This window comes from Mchenga conophoros, linkage group LG18, assembly GCF_057382185.1.
Source record: "Mchenga conophoros isolate Kocher_MC1m ecotype Shallow Benthic linkage group LG18, M_conophoros_male_GT1.1, whole genome shotgun sequence".
Lineage (NCBI taxonomy): Eukaryota > Metazoa > Chordata > Actinopteri > Cichliformes > Cichlidae > Mchenga > Mchenga conophoros.
The window spans coordinates 25,127,746-25,143,470 of NC_140543.1; the positions used below are offsets into that span (position 1 = coordinate 25,127,746).

The 15,725-nt window shown below is 40.4% G+C and overlaps 1 protein-coding gene across 1 annotated transcript; it reads right to left on the reverse strand.

Moving 5' to 3' along the window:
- Positions 1-676: 676 nt before the first annotated feature.
- LOC146553883 (volume-regulated anion channel subunit LRRC8D-like) lies at positions 677-9,541 on the reverse strand. Its single transcript, XM_085255745.1, has 2 exons — positions 9,199-9,541; positions 677-4,819 (listed from the first exon to the last, which is right to left on the reverse strand). Exon 2 carries the CDS (start codon positions 4,815-4,817, stop codon positions 2,328-2,330), a length of 2,490 nt encoding a protein of 829 aa, XP_085111871.1. The 5' UTR covers positions 4,818-4,819; positions 9,199-9,541; the 3' UTR covers positions 677-2,327.
- Between the last annotated feature and the right edge of the window lie 6,184 nt (positions 9,542-15,725).

Below are 15,725 nucleotides of genomic sequence, written 5' to 3' on the forward strand. Positions count from 1 at the left end.
ACTGTTTTTCCAGGAGGAAAAATGTAGAGTGAAACAAACAAGGGTATAATAAAATGCTGGAATGAAGTACTTACTGAGAACGAGCCACCCTTAATATTTTTGGTTCTTCCTGTATATTTTCTGCTGTCCCTGTGCTCATTTTCTTAACTGCTTTCAGGGCTGTGGGGACTGTCACAGGGTGAGAGTTGGTTAAACAGTGGGCAGACTGTCCATCTTCACAAGGCTAACACAGAGAGGCAGACAACCACTCACATCTACGAGTACCATTTTAGAATCACTAATTAACCTGAAATAACTGTGAGAGGAAACTGATGTACTTCATACAGGACAGCTCCATTAGAATCAGGAGGTTTGCAGCCATGATCTTTTTTGCTGCGAATCCAACGAGAAACAGAAACAAGTGTGAGCCAGGTCAGAAAGAAAATCCAAATTAACTTCAAATAAATCATAGACTGTTCTTAAAAGGTTTATCTCCCTACTGGTTTGTTGGATTAAACACAAACACTTGAGTTTGCCATTAGCTTGTATTTTTTGGGAAGTTTTTTTTGGAGCTTTGTTAGTGTGAAAAACTTATGCCAGGGGGTTAAAAAAAAACAGGGATGATCAAACAACACCATATTCAATAAGAAGCATGTTTAGTGTCAATATAACACTTAAGCCAGTGACAAACTTGAAGTGTATTAAAATTCTATTTATTTTTAAAATTATAAGTATATACTGTTTTTAAATAGGTACATCTGTGGTATATTCATGTAGACATGGTTAAGCAAACCGAATGGGGAAGATAGGGGACTTTGATCGTGGCACGGTTATTGGTGCCAGAAGATGGAGGAGAATGAGCTGACATGAAGTCAAGCGTTACAACCGAGGTATGCAGTAGAGCAACCTTCAAGGCACATCTGTGAAAGAGATGGGTTACACCAGCAGAACTTAACACTAAGTGCCACTCCTTTTACCTAAGAACAGAAAACAGAGTCTACACACAATTTACACACAAAAGAAAATTGGAAAAACATTTCCTGTTCTGACGAGTCTTGATTTCTGCTACACAATTCATGGTCGGCTAAGAAAACACTCCCAGACTGACTGCTGATTGAAGCTTCTATTTAAAACCAGTTAGAACAAAGTTTGACGATGGTTTTATAGGCTGAAGTCAGGGGGTTGTACCAAGGCCCAGTGTAAGGATCATTTTGAACTGTGACTCAAGTCCAAGAATAGAACAATGAAAGTGGAAACAAGTGGGGGAAAAAAAAAGTCAATTTTGAAAGAAAATCTGTTCATTTTCCAATGATACAGTTTTAAAATGTTGTTAATCCACCTTACATATTTAAAAGAATAATCTCCAAACTTACAGATTTCACTGCAGGACAGCAGCAAGTGTCATGAACCTGAAGGCGATCGATAATCATTAGACGTTAATCTGGACTGTTGTTTTATTGTACAATAAAAATGTGAACTTTGAGCAGAGGCTCATCAAGGTGGTACAGCAGCTCTGAAGAACACGTATATCAGGCCTACACAGAAGTACATTGACAAGAATGAAGGCAGATGTCATCATCTTTACATGATTGTGACATGTGGGACCAGTAGCTCAACACAACAGATTCAAATCACACTTCAAAACATGGTTTCAAAAGCTAGTCAACCGATTTCCCTTTTATTAGTTCTCTCAGCAGGACATTCACCAATCTTTACATCATTAGGGTTTCAATGTGCAAATGAATTACTGGAGGCTTTCATATACAATCTTTACTACAGTGGGGTAAAAGTTCATTTCTGGTCTCCACCTGAGTTTACAACTCAAATTCTTTCGGCTACATAGGTATGAAGAAAAAAAAAATACACTGGTTACTTGATTTCAACAAGTTAAAAAGTACCTTGATAGTTTCAACACAAAAAGAAAGAAATCTGACAAGAAATCATAAATTATTAATTTTTGTCCTGTTGTTTGTGAAAGCCCTCACTGTAAAAAAACAAAACAAACAAATAGCAGCAGTTAAGGCAAAAAGATTGTTCCCAATGGTTACATTTATACCTGAGTACCTAAAACAATAATGACAAATGTATATAATGTGCCACTGAAATGGTTTTGGTCTATAGAATAATATACAAAGAAGCTGGATTTTTAATATCTCAAAGCTATCAAAAAAGCATAATAACAATGTTGCATTAGATACATACTTCGCAATAACAAAAGCTCTGTTTTCTTATGCTGTATTTAAACAGAAGCAACTAAGACAGCCTAAAAATACTAATCAAGAAATGCATGGATAATACAATACAAAAATAATGGTTGAAGCCATCCGTCTTTTTAGGTGGCTTTTGTGCTAAAAGGTTTCTCGGCTGATACTTTCTTTAGCGTCCACGGGCAGTGTGTCAAAAAGATGGTCCTCCACGATTAGGCAGTTTCTGCGCAGCAGGCGGCAATTTCCTAACTGGGCAGGCACTCTGTCCAGACAGTTTCCTTTGAGCTCCAGCTGAGTGAGCTGGACTAGCTGACCCACAGCCTCTGGCAGCATCGTGAGCGCATTGTGCCCCAGACACAGCACCTTAAGCTTGGTGCATCTGAACAGAGGCTTGGGCAGCCCCTCCAGCTTGTTGGAGTTGATGGCCAAGTGCTGGAGGTTGTGGAGGAGACCCACATCTGGAGGAAGCACCGAGATGGAGTTGTGGCCCACCTCCAAGTGTCGCAGTTTGGGCAGAGTGAACAGGGCAGCAGGGAGGGTCTCCAGTTTATTGTGAGAGAGGTAGAGAGCCTCCAGAGACTTGATGTGGCCGATGGTGGCTGGAATGGTGATTATTTTGTTGTGCCACAGTTTAAGGCACGTCAGCCTCTTGAGGTGCTGGAAGCTGATGATCTCCTCTATGGTTCGAATATTGTTGGATTTCAGGTCAAGTTCTTGTAAATTGGTTAAGCTGAAAATGGCATGGGGAATCCTATCAAGTTCACAGTTGTGCAGCTCCACTTCAATCAGATTTGTCATCTTTTTCAAACTGTTTAGGACCAGCAATTTTGTACCATCATTGTGAACCATTAACCGAATCAGATGCGGAGAAAGTTCTGTTATGTTTGTGGGGATTTTTGTGAGGTTGCTCTTCAGGCATAGCGTCTTTAAATGCCTCAAATCTCGCATGGACTCCAGGCAAATCATTTTGTTGTTCTCTGAGCTCAGGTTGCCAATTAGGTTAAGCTCCCTCAAGTTCCTAAGCAAATAAACCCAAGCCGGGATCTCGGCAACGTCGGTGAACTTGACATGAAGGCAGCGGAGATGGTCACGGAGGAAAGCAAAGCCCGTCTGCTCAACTTTGGCCGGAGAGTTGCAAAGATGCAGCTCTTGCAAGCTGGTCATCTGGGAGACCTTTGCAGTGAACCTCACGTCAGGAATCAGCTCCAGTCTGAGCACTTCCAAATCTGTGAGGTCAAACACTGCATTCGGGAGTCCAGAGAGCATGAAGAGGTGCAGCTCCTGCTTGTCCTGTGCATTACGCGTGACAAGCTGCTTTAATTTTTCAAAAGTCCACTCGTGGTTGAGGCTGATCTCCCTTAGCTTATTTTCACTGACCTCAGACAGAAAAACGCCAAAGCGCTTGGAGTAAAGTTGGTCATACTGGTCAATCATGTGTAAAAGGAATGCAAAGTCATTTTTGACATCAGGAATGTCACTAAAGCTGCTCTCTTCCCTGACCTTCTCAAACGAATACTCTTTCAGGGGTCGCCGGAACACCCAGAAGAGAGAGTACAAGCATGTCATCCCATAGATCATTATCAATGCCACATAGGTGACGAGCAGTTTGCTCAGCATGAAAGCCATGTTGTGTGTACAAAAGAACTTTGTATATCCTGTTAAATGTTTTATATCAGGCTTACATTCATGTGTGAATTTTATTTCGGCTAAAAAGGTTGAAGTGTAGCACAATATCAAAATAAACTTCACAGATTTGACAATTGTCTGTGCTACATAAAGCTTGTAGATAAAATCGCTGTCCTCCACATGGGCTCTGAATTTTCTCACCTTCTCAAAAAGAGCTTTGGCCTGCTCCCCATCTTTTTTATCCAAGATCGTCATGCTACTTGGGACCTCCGCAATAGGCTTATCTGCAGAAAATTTCACCCCAAGCATGGGTGTGGATGGGCTCACATTTGTGCTGTCATCGTTCCCCTCTATAGACACCTGCTTTGGTGCAGAAGAGGTGCCGGTCAGCCTCTGTTTGTTTTCCTCCGAGTCCTCGCAAGCAGTTTCAGACAAAGCCTTTGTTGTCCAAGGAGATTCAAAACACCGTCCCAGAATAGAAACAAAATGCTCAATCTTCGAACTTGTTTTGGGGTACTTGAACCAGAAGTTGCTACTGACCATGAGAATGAGGGTGTGGATGAGGGTGAGGTATGGAAAGTATTTGGAATACCAGGGCAAGGCATCATGGTAACACTTTTGGTTGATAAAGACATACTGTTGAAAGTCCAGGTTTGTTTTGACCCCTGTTGGAGGGGCTTGTAATGCAGTAATCTTACTGACCGCTTCATCCGTTAGGTCCTTAGTGACCGGTGGGATGGTTGTTCCTACAGGGGCTCTGGTGGATGAGGTTACATCCTCAGGTCTCTGCTGGGGCAACGAGCTTGTTCCTGAGGCTTCCTCTGCATTATCTATACATGGAAGGCAAGCTACTTGGTCCTTGGTGATCTGCATGGTCATTGCAAATACGGCCAGCATGAGCATGATCAGACCCAGGTAGTCCATGAAGACGTCCCACCATGGCTTTAAGATGCGGTATGTTGGCTGGATGTCGTTCAGAGATGCAATCTCAGTGAGAGTGAACATCGCTGGAACAAAGAGACAAAACTCAATTAATTTTACTTATACTATTTATTTTATGGTTTTTTTGGCACTAAACTTGAACAAAACAATTAACTGATTAATTCTGATTATTTATAAATTGGTCAGTTACTTTTCTAGTTCATCCTCATCATGATCATGATCGTTAATGAAAGCTGATTGTATTTGGGGTGTGCACCATGCCTGTCGCATAAAACATGATATTTGAATATTTATAAAACCTACAGACCTGTAACCCTATTTAAACCAGACGTGTCTCGGGACTTTTAGCTTAAACCAACACAAAGTTTATACCACCACAAAGACACATTTTGATATGATCACTGAGGTGCAGCAGTGCTATGAGATGCATTTAACCTTTGTAAACACTGTGGTCCAACAAAAGGACCTTTTCCATTAAAACCTACTCAGATCAGCTCGCCAAAACTCAACTGGTTTTCTATTACAATCGAGTACCACATAATGTGCGTGGTCATTGTTACAGCAACCCATCCGTGCATCCCTTGACATAAGCATGTGACACGAAGGCTACAACAAAGATGACCGTCGAAGCGATGATATAGCTACTGCTCAGTTTGTGGCTTTTCGTGTGGCAGTTTTGATTTTCATGAGAAAGAAACTCTCATGACTCATTGAGTGACACCACTGACCAGCCAGTCGCTAACATGCAGTCTGACGATGTCACATTTTAGTACCTACTTGGATCGCTTAGAACCGGTGGCCAAGTAGGTACTATTTTAGCACTTGGTACCAGGTACTATGGCCAACTAGAAAACCCTGAAAACTAGTGAACCGTGGCGATCAGATACTAATAGAAAAAGGGTTAAACATGCAACAGGAAATTATGACACGAGTGCAGGATATTGTGGTACTTATGCCCTGTGTCCTTTTGCAAGAACAGATGACTCTGTCCAACTACTTTAATATTAGTATTTCAAACGGTATGTTGGTATGATATCCCATGCTTGTAAAATCTGACATTTTGCTGGGAACTCATGGACATAACAACTGCACAGGGCCAGCTGGACATCTTGGAGATATTTTAAGTCCTCTTTCAGTTCTTGTCATGAGCAGCCCGAGTAAGAAAACAAAACAAAAAAAAAAACCTTCCAAAATAACTTGACACATTTTGTTTAGAGGACAAAGTTGATGTGGATTTATGCTTCAACAGGAAATCTAAAACCTACGCCGTAACTATTGTGATTGGCCTGTTCAATACTGTTGATTCCTCCTATACATGCTCAGCTACTTTTTCACTCCAGTTTTTGAATTTATCAGTGAGATGATAACAATCACTGTCTCAATATAAGAAATAATAATATTAGCATAAATATAAGGATTCTCAAATGTCAGAAAATTCCTGAGGGAATGCACAAAGTTGTAGAAAAGCTTGAGCAACATATGTTTGCCCCTATAAGGAGAAAAATAAACAACAGGTATATATAAAAAAAAAAAGAAAAAGACCGGAAGGGAGATAAAGTCCCAGCATTTAATTTGTTTCCATCATGGCCTCCTCCATATAAAACAAATCTAAATCCATAGCAAGTTACCAAACTGGAGACTGATTTCATGCATTCAGCTAAGTCTGCTGGAGTAACACATTTATCCTCCCGCTACATGAGCCATGAATCAGTGACTACAAGTATTAAAGTGCCCTATCATTTTATCATGGTGTGAACTACATTGAACTCTCACTTCCTTTTCATAGTGTTTAAGCACCAGGCCAAAACTGTGCTAAATCCAGACATATTACAACATGCTGTTTTTGGAACAGAGTCCTTTGATGAAGCCCCAAATCCACCAGTGTTCTTACTCACTAAGACCTTTGACAGATGTGCATTTCCTTTAGTGATGCATTGAAAATTGTTCTCTTACTTAGTGAATGTTGCACTTTTTACATAGTTTGGAAAACACACTAAAACATCATAATATGATCTGCATTCAAATCAGCAGTTAATCTGCTTTGAATGTTTCAACATCCTTCAGATATATACAAGTCTTTCCTTAGAGGTACGAATAGTCATTTGCAATTTAAAAATTCACTTAGCGTGACAGCCTTACATGTTACAGGATGTTTTAACTAAGGCTAACAGCTTGTCTGTGTATCGGCCACGAGGTAATCCCTTGACCATTACTCACTCAGCTTTTAGTTCTATTCAGCATATACAGCATTTGGTACAGTCACATACATGAATGACCATCTCAGACGTCATTACTGTTAACGTGTTTTTCCCTCAGTTTCCACAGTAAGAACACAAAATTGACAGTCAAATGTTTGCACGAAGGATTGTGCATGTAGTTTTGGTGTGGCCTAATGCATCCATTGATCACACCGGATTGCTGGTTCTACGTTTTACTGTGTGCCCATAAAGAAAATGCTGTTTAATTTTTTTTTAACTATGATATCCAATTGTTTTAACATACTGCATGGATTTAACATAGAAATGAATGAACATAGAAAGAAATACTGAATGAGAGGTCGCATTTTGTTACAGCTACCACTATGACTTAGCACTATTAGATGCGGTCACACTAATAGCTTGGCTGTCTAGTCATTATTAGAATGGTGTTGTGTCATAGTGCCACATTATTAACCATATATTTTACCTAAGAAATATGTTTGGGAAATCTGTGGCTGTAAATAAAACAGCAGTGTACTATAAAAGAAGTTCAACACAACTAGGCTTTCTTTGTGTTAGTTTGCTGGACAAAATCTAAAATGCAAATCCCAGTCAGAAAGAAAGGGTATCATGATGATGGTTATCTCCGTTTTTTCTGTGAGCCGGGCTTTCTGCTTCAGGCTCTTTGCACACTCACAAAAAGTGGGCATTTTTTTATCATATGACTCTTCTTCCGCACAAAATGATCCCTGTGAGTGCAACCTACTCCAATCAGAGACATTAACGTGTAATGAGCAAAAATGGTGATTAAAAATCTGCAAATAGTATAAAAACAGCAGTAAAATGCAAAGCTGTTGCAAACAAAGAGATTTACACTGCAGAAAAATCTTGAGCTTTGTGTCACAGAGCCGTAAAATAAAACTTTTAATTGAAGCTTATTATTTTAACTGAGTACACCCTTAGGGCTGATGTTTAATTCCAACATGCCGGATGCACTTTAGAGCTTTCAAACTTTAACTGGACCATTACAGGTTACTTACATCAGCCTAAAAAAGTACACGTGGAATTCGTGAAATTACTTTTATTGATTGAACAGGTATTCAGAAATCTCTGACTTTAAACTCAGCATATGATGCGAAATGTTGCTTCTTAGTACACCACTGTGAAGTCATCAGGAATCACCATTAATTGTTGTTAGTGGCAACTGTGATAGCCTATAGATAATATATAGTTATATTTATTTCTATTATATGTCTCTTTTGTTTTGTATACATTCCTCTTGATTGTATACATTTCTTCTGTGAGTCATTTGTTCCTGCTGTTTTACTATTTATGTTTTAGTCCTGTACAGTTGGCATGGAGCACCCATAATTTCATTGTACATGTACAGTGGCAATAAAGGGCTATTCTATTCTATATCCTTGCAAAGCAGAGCGAGTAATCTTTATCAAACTGTGGCAAAGCTAGAAGGAGCTTGCATTATCAGCCCTCCCCCAGTCTTTTGCATATGATAAATGGCCTGTATTTGTATAGCGCTTTACTAGTCCCTAAGGATCCCAAAGCCCTTTACACAACCAGTCATCCACCCATGCACACACACATTCACACATGGGCGAAGTAACAGATCCAAACAGATTAGAGAGGGGGGAGGCGTTGCGTGAGAGGATGTGGGGCCCCCAGGAAAGGGTGGGGCCCTCGGTTATTATAGGCGGCCCTGGCATCAAGGACGGGCTAGCGTTGGCGATAGTTTCCTGATTAAACTCGTAGAGGAATAACGCTACTCGGTTCAGGGTGAATTAAGACTTTCACCACGTGACAGCAGCCGCTTTGCTCCAAGTCAAGTTCATTGAGGACTGAGCAGAAGTTTAAAGATGGCCAGACTGAACTTTAGGTCATACCTGAAGTTACAACACCAGCTCCAGGCACCACGATGTATTTAACTCGTGGAGACCTGCGCACCCACATGGGACACCAGTCATCTCTGCTACAGTCTGACGAAACTGCTGATTTTTTTTTGGCGCACGCGATGGTTCTTTCCATTTCTTTCTTTTTTTGCCCGCTGTGCGGGATCAGGTGATTCACCCAGACGCGTGAGAAAAGAGAAGCAGCACGTGTCCCCGCGTTAAACATTCATCAGCCTCTTATCTCCGTTAGTCAATAAACAACAGGTTGCGGGTTATTAAAGCGATTTATTTTTATCCCTTTAGTAATGTGTTGAAAAGATAACGAGAAGAAAATATACTTACTGCCAGCGAGGCGTTATCTCAATCCAATTACTTCTTCTTCACCCCGCATGCCACTTTTCGCTCCCCTCTCCAGGTGCGTCTTTAACCTAATTTCTCGGCCTCGTTTCAAAGCAAAGGGATGACGCTGCTCGCTCACGCAAACCTCCAGAAAACATTCGTTTGCAGCCCTGCGGTCTGTCGGCGGGTAGCCCTCATACCTGAACCCGTCTGACTGCCCGGGGCCGTCCGTTTGTTACTAGACAGTAAGCGCAGCCTCACCTCCGGGTCACTACATTTCTAAGAAAAAACGACTGATCCAACATGGAGCTGCGCGAACCGCTGTTGCGCGTGCGATGGGCGCTTCTGATTGGAGGATAGCGTTCACGGCAACTTCCCGAATGCTCCACCCACCAGTTCGTCTCCTGGTGCTGCGTTCACTGTGGCGGTGGGGAAAACCGGAAAAGTCACAGACGGTCAACGGCCGGCCGCAGCACTGCCCGTACGAGTCCGCGTTACGGCCGTGCAAGTAGTACCACGACAGGGGTCGCGTGGAATGTTTTTATAGCTGGTCTTAATTAAACGTCAACTCGGTAGGAGAAACATAAAAGTGGTATTTTCTACAAATAGTGTACACTTTCACTTAAGTTACAGTAAAAAGATAATTTAAACACACACACACAAGGCAGGGGTACACTGTGTCACTGTGACTATGTATCAGATTCATTCCTGATTTCCAGCTCTTTCTGGATCTGGCTGGTGATGGGTGGAGGAAGTGTCTTTTCAGTAGCAATGCATACAGGTTTCAACCGGTCGAAGGCTGCTGGCAGCTGTGCTCACGCTACTTCTGTACTCTGAGAGGGGGGGGGGGGCAGGAGGAGGCAGGAGAAGAAAGACATGAAAGAAAGACGACTCAGAGTACATGATGTGTGTAAAAGAAAAAAAAGAAGAAGAAGAAGCGCAAAAGAGGAAGTGGTTCCTGACTTAAACACGTGTAGAAGAATTACAGTGATGCATATTTTTGTCTCTGTAGAAAGCAGGTAGAATCCATACAGTGGAGTATATCAAATGTATTATTTCTACTGTGGGGCCAAATGTTTACTCAGAGTAAGTAACACCATCTTGTGATGGCTGTGTTTGCACAAAGAGAAGTGAATGAAAAAAGAAAGTGGACTCACTTAACCTTCTGATCTCACAAAGTGCTGTTACACAACTCCCAGTCACTCCATGACCACCTTTATAACCATTCATAAGGTTTAAATTTGGCCACTGCCCTCATGTCAAACCTCTTTTCGTTTAGGTGACTGTGGTGAGGCTTACAAGTGGCATAAATTATTCAGCATGGATCTCCTTCTAAAGAATGCGCTGCACAACATCACACTCTTGCATCAGCCTTTGCATTAATAATAAATATGAAATAACTGCGCATGTATACAGGTGAGGTCCCTGTGTAGAAGTAGGAAAAATAAACATACATTCAGCTTCTTTTCAAGCCACAAAGCACCAACAAAGACAAACAAACAGACCTGTTTCTATGGCAGTTAATTTCCCCCACATGCACTGTAAACACACAGCTCTCACCCACACACAAACACACACACGCACAAAGTGGAGAGGGAAATTCAGCCTTTGGTTAGTTAGACTAACTAATCTAATGCTGGCTATGTGCTAGGGGAGGGCTTGGGATTGGTGGATGAATGCAATCAATAAAGATTTGTTGGGTATACTTAGAGAAGAAAATGTAGTAATATGACAGTCATAAAGAATGATAATGTGGTGATGCAGCGGGAAAATGATGGATAACAACCTCTGAGGCCCTGAGGTAGTTGTTACTCTGTGTGCATCTGCATGTGTTTGAGACAAAGAAGCAGACTGAGCACATTACCATTTTTATGTCATTATGCTGTGATTTGTAACAATTTCTCCAAGTGGAATCTGCACAGAAACAGCTGGCCCATTCAAGGGTTTTCGCTATCAGTGATATTAAAAAGCATGAGTCAGGCAAACATTTCACTAGAAAGACAAAGATTATACTGAAAGACAAACAAAAAATATTTGAAAGGCTTGGGGGCACTTTTGGTCCATTGTAAAAGATTTGAATATAACAGAAGATCAGTGATTCCAGTAATTTGGTGAAACAGTATTTTATCTTGAGACACTGAATATTGAGCCAAACGTTTCTTGTTTTTTTTTTAGTTATGAATCATTAAAGCATACAGAATGACCCTGAATGACTCAAGAGATGAAATGAGTTGTGTCCACACACAACAGACAGCTTAGCAAAGTGTCAATTTTAAGTTCAATTTCTCGGCACTTTGTTACTAGCGGCACATCACAAGAATCCTACAATCTGTTCTAATTTCTTTAGCTGAATCTTCAAAACACACAGGAGATAAGATAAGATAAGATAAAACTTTATTAATCCCTCGGGTGGGTTCCTCTGGGAAATTCGGTTTCCAAAAGCACAGCACCGACAGAAGTTACAGTTACAGAATATTATATATATATACACACACACACACACACATATATATAAATACAGAGACATATATAAATAAAATATACGAAGGGGATAAATAGAATAAATAGGAATAAAAATAAAAATACAAGTGAATTGCACATTTCAAGTATTGAGGTCTATTGCACCGTTGACCATTAACAAAAGTATTGCACAAAAGGTATTGCACAGTGAAGTATGATAAGTTTGTAGCATAAACCTATTCGCTGGAATGTTCAAGACAATTTACTACACAGCAAAAGCAAGACACAAGTAGGCAAAGTTCTTTGTGTTACTCGTGCATGAGGGAGACCTGCCTGGAGCCAAGTGTCATTCCACCCACTTGACCTCCGTCAGACTCTCAGCCAGGTTCCCTGTAGCACTCCTTTTATTGCGGTCACATGAATATGCATAGGTTCATTAACATATGACGTTTCATATAGGTATACATGTGGACAAAGAATACCTTGTCTGTGTGTGTCGTGTAAGTGTGTGTGTGTGGGGTCAAGATGTGACCCCGTGAAGACTCCCCAAAGCTGGTGCCAGGAGTCTAGCGGTCCATCTAAACAAAAGGCTCTTATACTTAACCAGATACAGAGTAGGTGTCCTTCTATACCATAAATCAGTAAGAGCAGATATAACCTCTCTCCTGACCTTAAGTTGTGTGTGCATGCCAGAGTGCTCTGGGAGGCACACAGAGTCTCCACAGACTACTAAGGATCAAACCTCTACCAACATGACATTGATTATAAAACTCTAAGCATATATGAGTAGATATTTCTAAGCATAAATGACAATCAACAATACAAATCTAACACAGGACATGAGAGCTGCATCTGGGTTTTCAGTTGATCCATCTAATGTTCTCTGAAGCCTCATCAGAAATGGTCCCAGTGGAAGTGTAGCTGTCAAGAAGCCATTCTTAGGGAAGTGAAACAGGGAGAAAAGGCTGAAGGAGCACTTAAAGCCACACATTAAGCCTGACAATTTGGACTGTTTTGAAGGTGTAAAGTGAAATATATTTTCAAAGGTTAAAGGGATCTTGAGTAAGAAAGGCATTTTGTAACCCCAGCACAGTCACAAACCTCACAGACCGCTGAATTCTGCACATGTATGTATGTTATATTTGTCATTGTTACTAAATTACCATTAAGAGAGACATTTTCCTGTTGGTCTTCTTTTATGTTTCTGCGTTGCCTCTGTTTTGATCATTACTAATAACATTTTTCGAATATTCATAAAGCTATTGTATATTAAAAGATTTATAAACGCATCACACGAGGCCATGTTTCAGGCAAATATCATTTGTGCAGCAAAAAATGAGATTATCTCGCAGTGCACAGCTGTCCTCTGTATCATTTCCTGAACAGCTGAAACACATTGGAGTGTTCTTTTGTTTTTTTCTTTTTTAAGTCATACTGGTAGGATAACCATGCAAAAGCTTTTTTTCAATGAGCCAGAATCAGCCATGCTTTGCAGATATAAGATGTATACACTCGTCAAAGAGTTACAGTCTCAGAGTCGTGGTACTGTTCAAGCAAATCTGAACCAAATCATGCTGAATGATGATCAATAACTGTAATCATGCTAAGCATTGCCGAGCTCTCGTAGCACGTGCATATTCCACACCTCAGTCACTGCTTTTATTTTTTAGCTCCATCTGGTGTTGTTCTGATGCACGCTGACTGTCCTGGCTTATGCGCTGATGTAATGAAAATGCAGTCGCTGCAGACTGCAGCTGAAAGCATTTTCTTTAAGCAACAGACATTAATATAAGTTGCAAACACAATTATATTTGTATTTATCTCACTCAGGTTTAGTTGCTTCAGATCCTGATGTCTATCTTATTTTGCTACCACAAAACCTGAGTCTTTGCGACTGTGGTTTCCTGCATATGCCAAAGAATTATTACACAGACTGGTACTGAGTCACACAGACAAACTGACAGCAATCTGGCAGACCTTTGTTGCCTCTTATGAAAAAAAAACTGTGCAGTTTAAAGATTTGTTTTAAATAAAGAAGTGTGAAAGATTCAGTTAACTTTTCTCAAACATAGAGCCACCGATGGGTTTGTGTTACAACACAGGCTAACCACAGTCACAATTTGTGTCACAGTCTGGTGCAATGTGAGGTTTGTATTTATTAGGTTATGCAGTACCATGTGTCTGTTGCATAGGCTGGTTTGGCCGGTAGTTAAATGTTTGCCTTAGTGGTCTATCTGACAATGTGAGGGGTATAGTGAAGTTCAACATAGCCACGATTTCTTTGTGTTAGCTGGCTCAACACAAACCAGAGATAACGGGATAGGAGGAGACTGTTGATATTGCTGGGCTTTTCTGCCGTGTGGATCCATTAGCCCTAAGGTTCGAGTAGGCCTACTCTCTGTATTCTCTTACAGGAAAAAATTCAAAGGAGATCACCACATAGTCACCAACACTTCCAAGTACGAAAAGGCACAGTGCCAATTATCACCACTTGTCTCCAACATGTCTGGTAAAGAAAGGTGGGCCCATGACTCTTCTTTCTCACAAAACGATCCATATGAGTGCCTCCAGTCAGAGATAAAAGACAAACAAACATTAAAAACATGACAGTGAAACTTTAACCTGCATACAATTAGATATTAAAGGTTTATGATTCATGGCAAACTACCAGACTCAATGCTATGTATTTTATTTGTAGTAGTTACAAAGGACACAGCTGTTAAATTGGAGCGACCATGGCTCAGGGGGTTGGGAAGCGTATCTGTAACCGGAAGGTTGCTGGTTCGATCCCCGGGCTCTCTGTCCTGGTCGTTGTGTCCTTGGGCAAGACACTTTACCCTACTGCCTACTGGTGTTGGCCAGAGGGGCCGATGGCGCGATATGGCAGCCTCGCTTCTGTCAGTCTGCCCCAGGGTAGCTGTAGGTACAATCGTAGCTTGCCTCCACCAGTGTGTGAATGAATAGTGGCATTGTAAAGTGCTTTGGGTGCCTTGAAAAGCGCTTTACAATGCCACTATTCAGTTTGAATAGGGCCTAAACTTCATCTGCCCTTATGGGTTTCATTGATGCCTCTAAAGCTTTTGATCAAGTGAACCCTGAAAAACTTTTTGATAAATTGAAGCGACAGGGAGTTCCTGGATACATTGGATTCTGTCTTACTGGTACGCTCATAAGAAGATGCTGGTTAAATGGGGAAGCAGGATTTCTGCCTCCTTTTGTGTTAGCAATGGTGTCAGAAAGGGTGGGATTTTGTCTCCAATTTTATTTAATTTATATGTTGATAATGATTGTCCATACAGCTGAGAACCTGTAACACTGTATGTATATTAGGTAAAACATTGATGAATCATCATACGTATGCAGATGAACTGGTTGTTTTTAGTCCAAGTAGTGCTGGATTAGAGTAGCTTCTTAATACATGTACTGAATATGGTGTGCTATATGATATAATGTACTATGCTGTTAAAAGTGCTATCTTGACATGTAGAACCAAGCAAGATAAACAGCTGAATTTCTTTGTGTTTAAACTGTCCGACAATACTCTTGAGGTTCATAAAAGGTGAAATACCTTGGTCACTTTATTACTGATCAAATGAATGAATGAATGATGATGACATATATGGACAATGTGGAAACTCTTTGTTCAGGCAAATACTATTACAGTATAATTTTAGCAGTGACAAAGCTGACAGTGAGTGGTTCCTGTTACTCATTCAGTCTGAATGTGAAGAGTTTGTGTGTTTATTGATTTCTTTTAGGAATATTTCTTTAGGAATAATAGTGGTACAATAGTTATGTCAAGCTATATAGTTTATGTCTTGCATATTTCCAACCATATCCATAATCACATACTGTGTATGCTACCATTGTGTATAGTGTATTATCTTACTTTTTTTCATTGATTGTACTTATTTGTATTTTTGTATTTCCTTCTGATATATGAACCTGAGCTGAGGTAACACAAAAATTTCATCAAAAAAGTCTTATCTTATCTTTTAAGTAATTGTGTATTTTATGTATATCATGGTTTAATATCTTTAAAAATATTTTTTTCATTAAGGATTATATGT

Bases quoted from the DNA above. Each gene is read 5' to 3' on its own strand.
- LOC146553883 (XM_085255745.1), bottom strand. From the start codon at position 4,817: ATGTTCACTCTCACTGAGATTGCATCTCTGAACGACATCCAGCCAACA.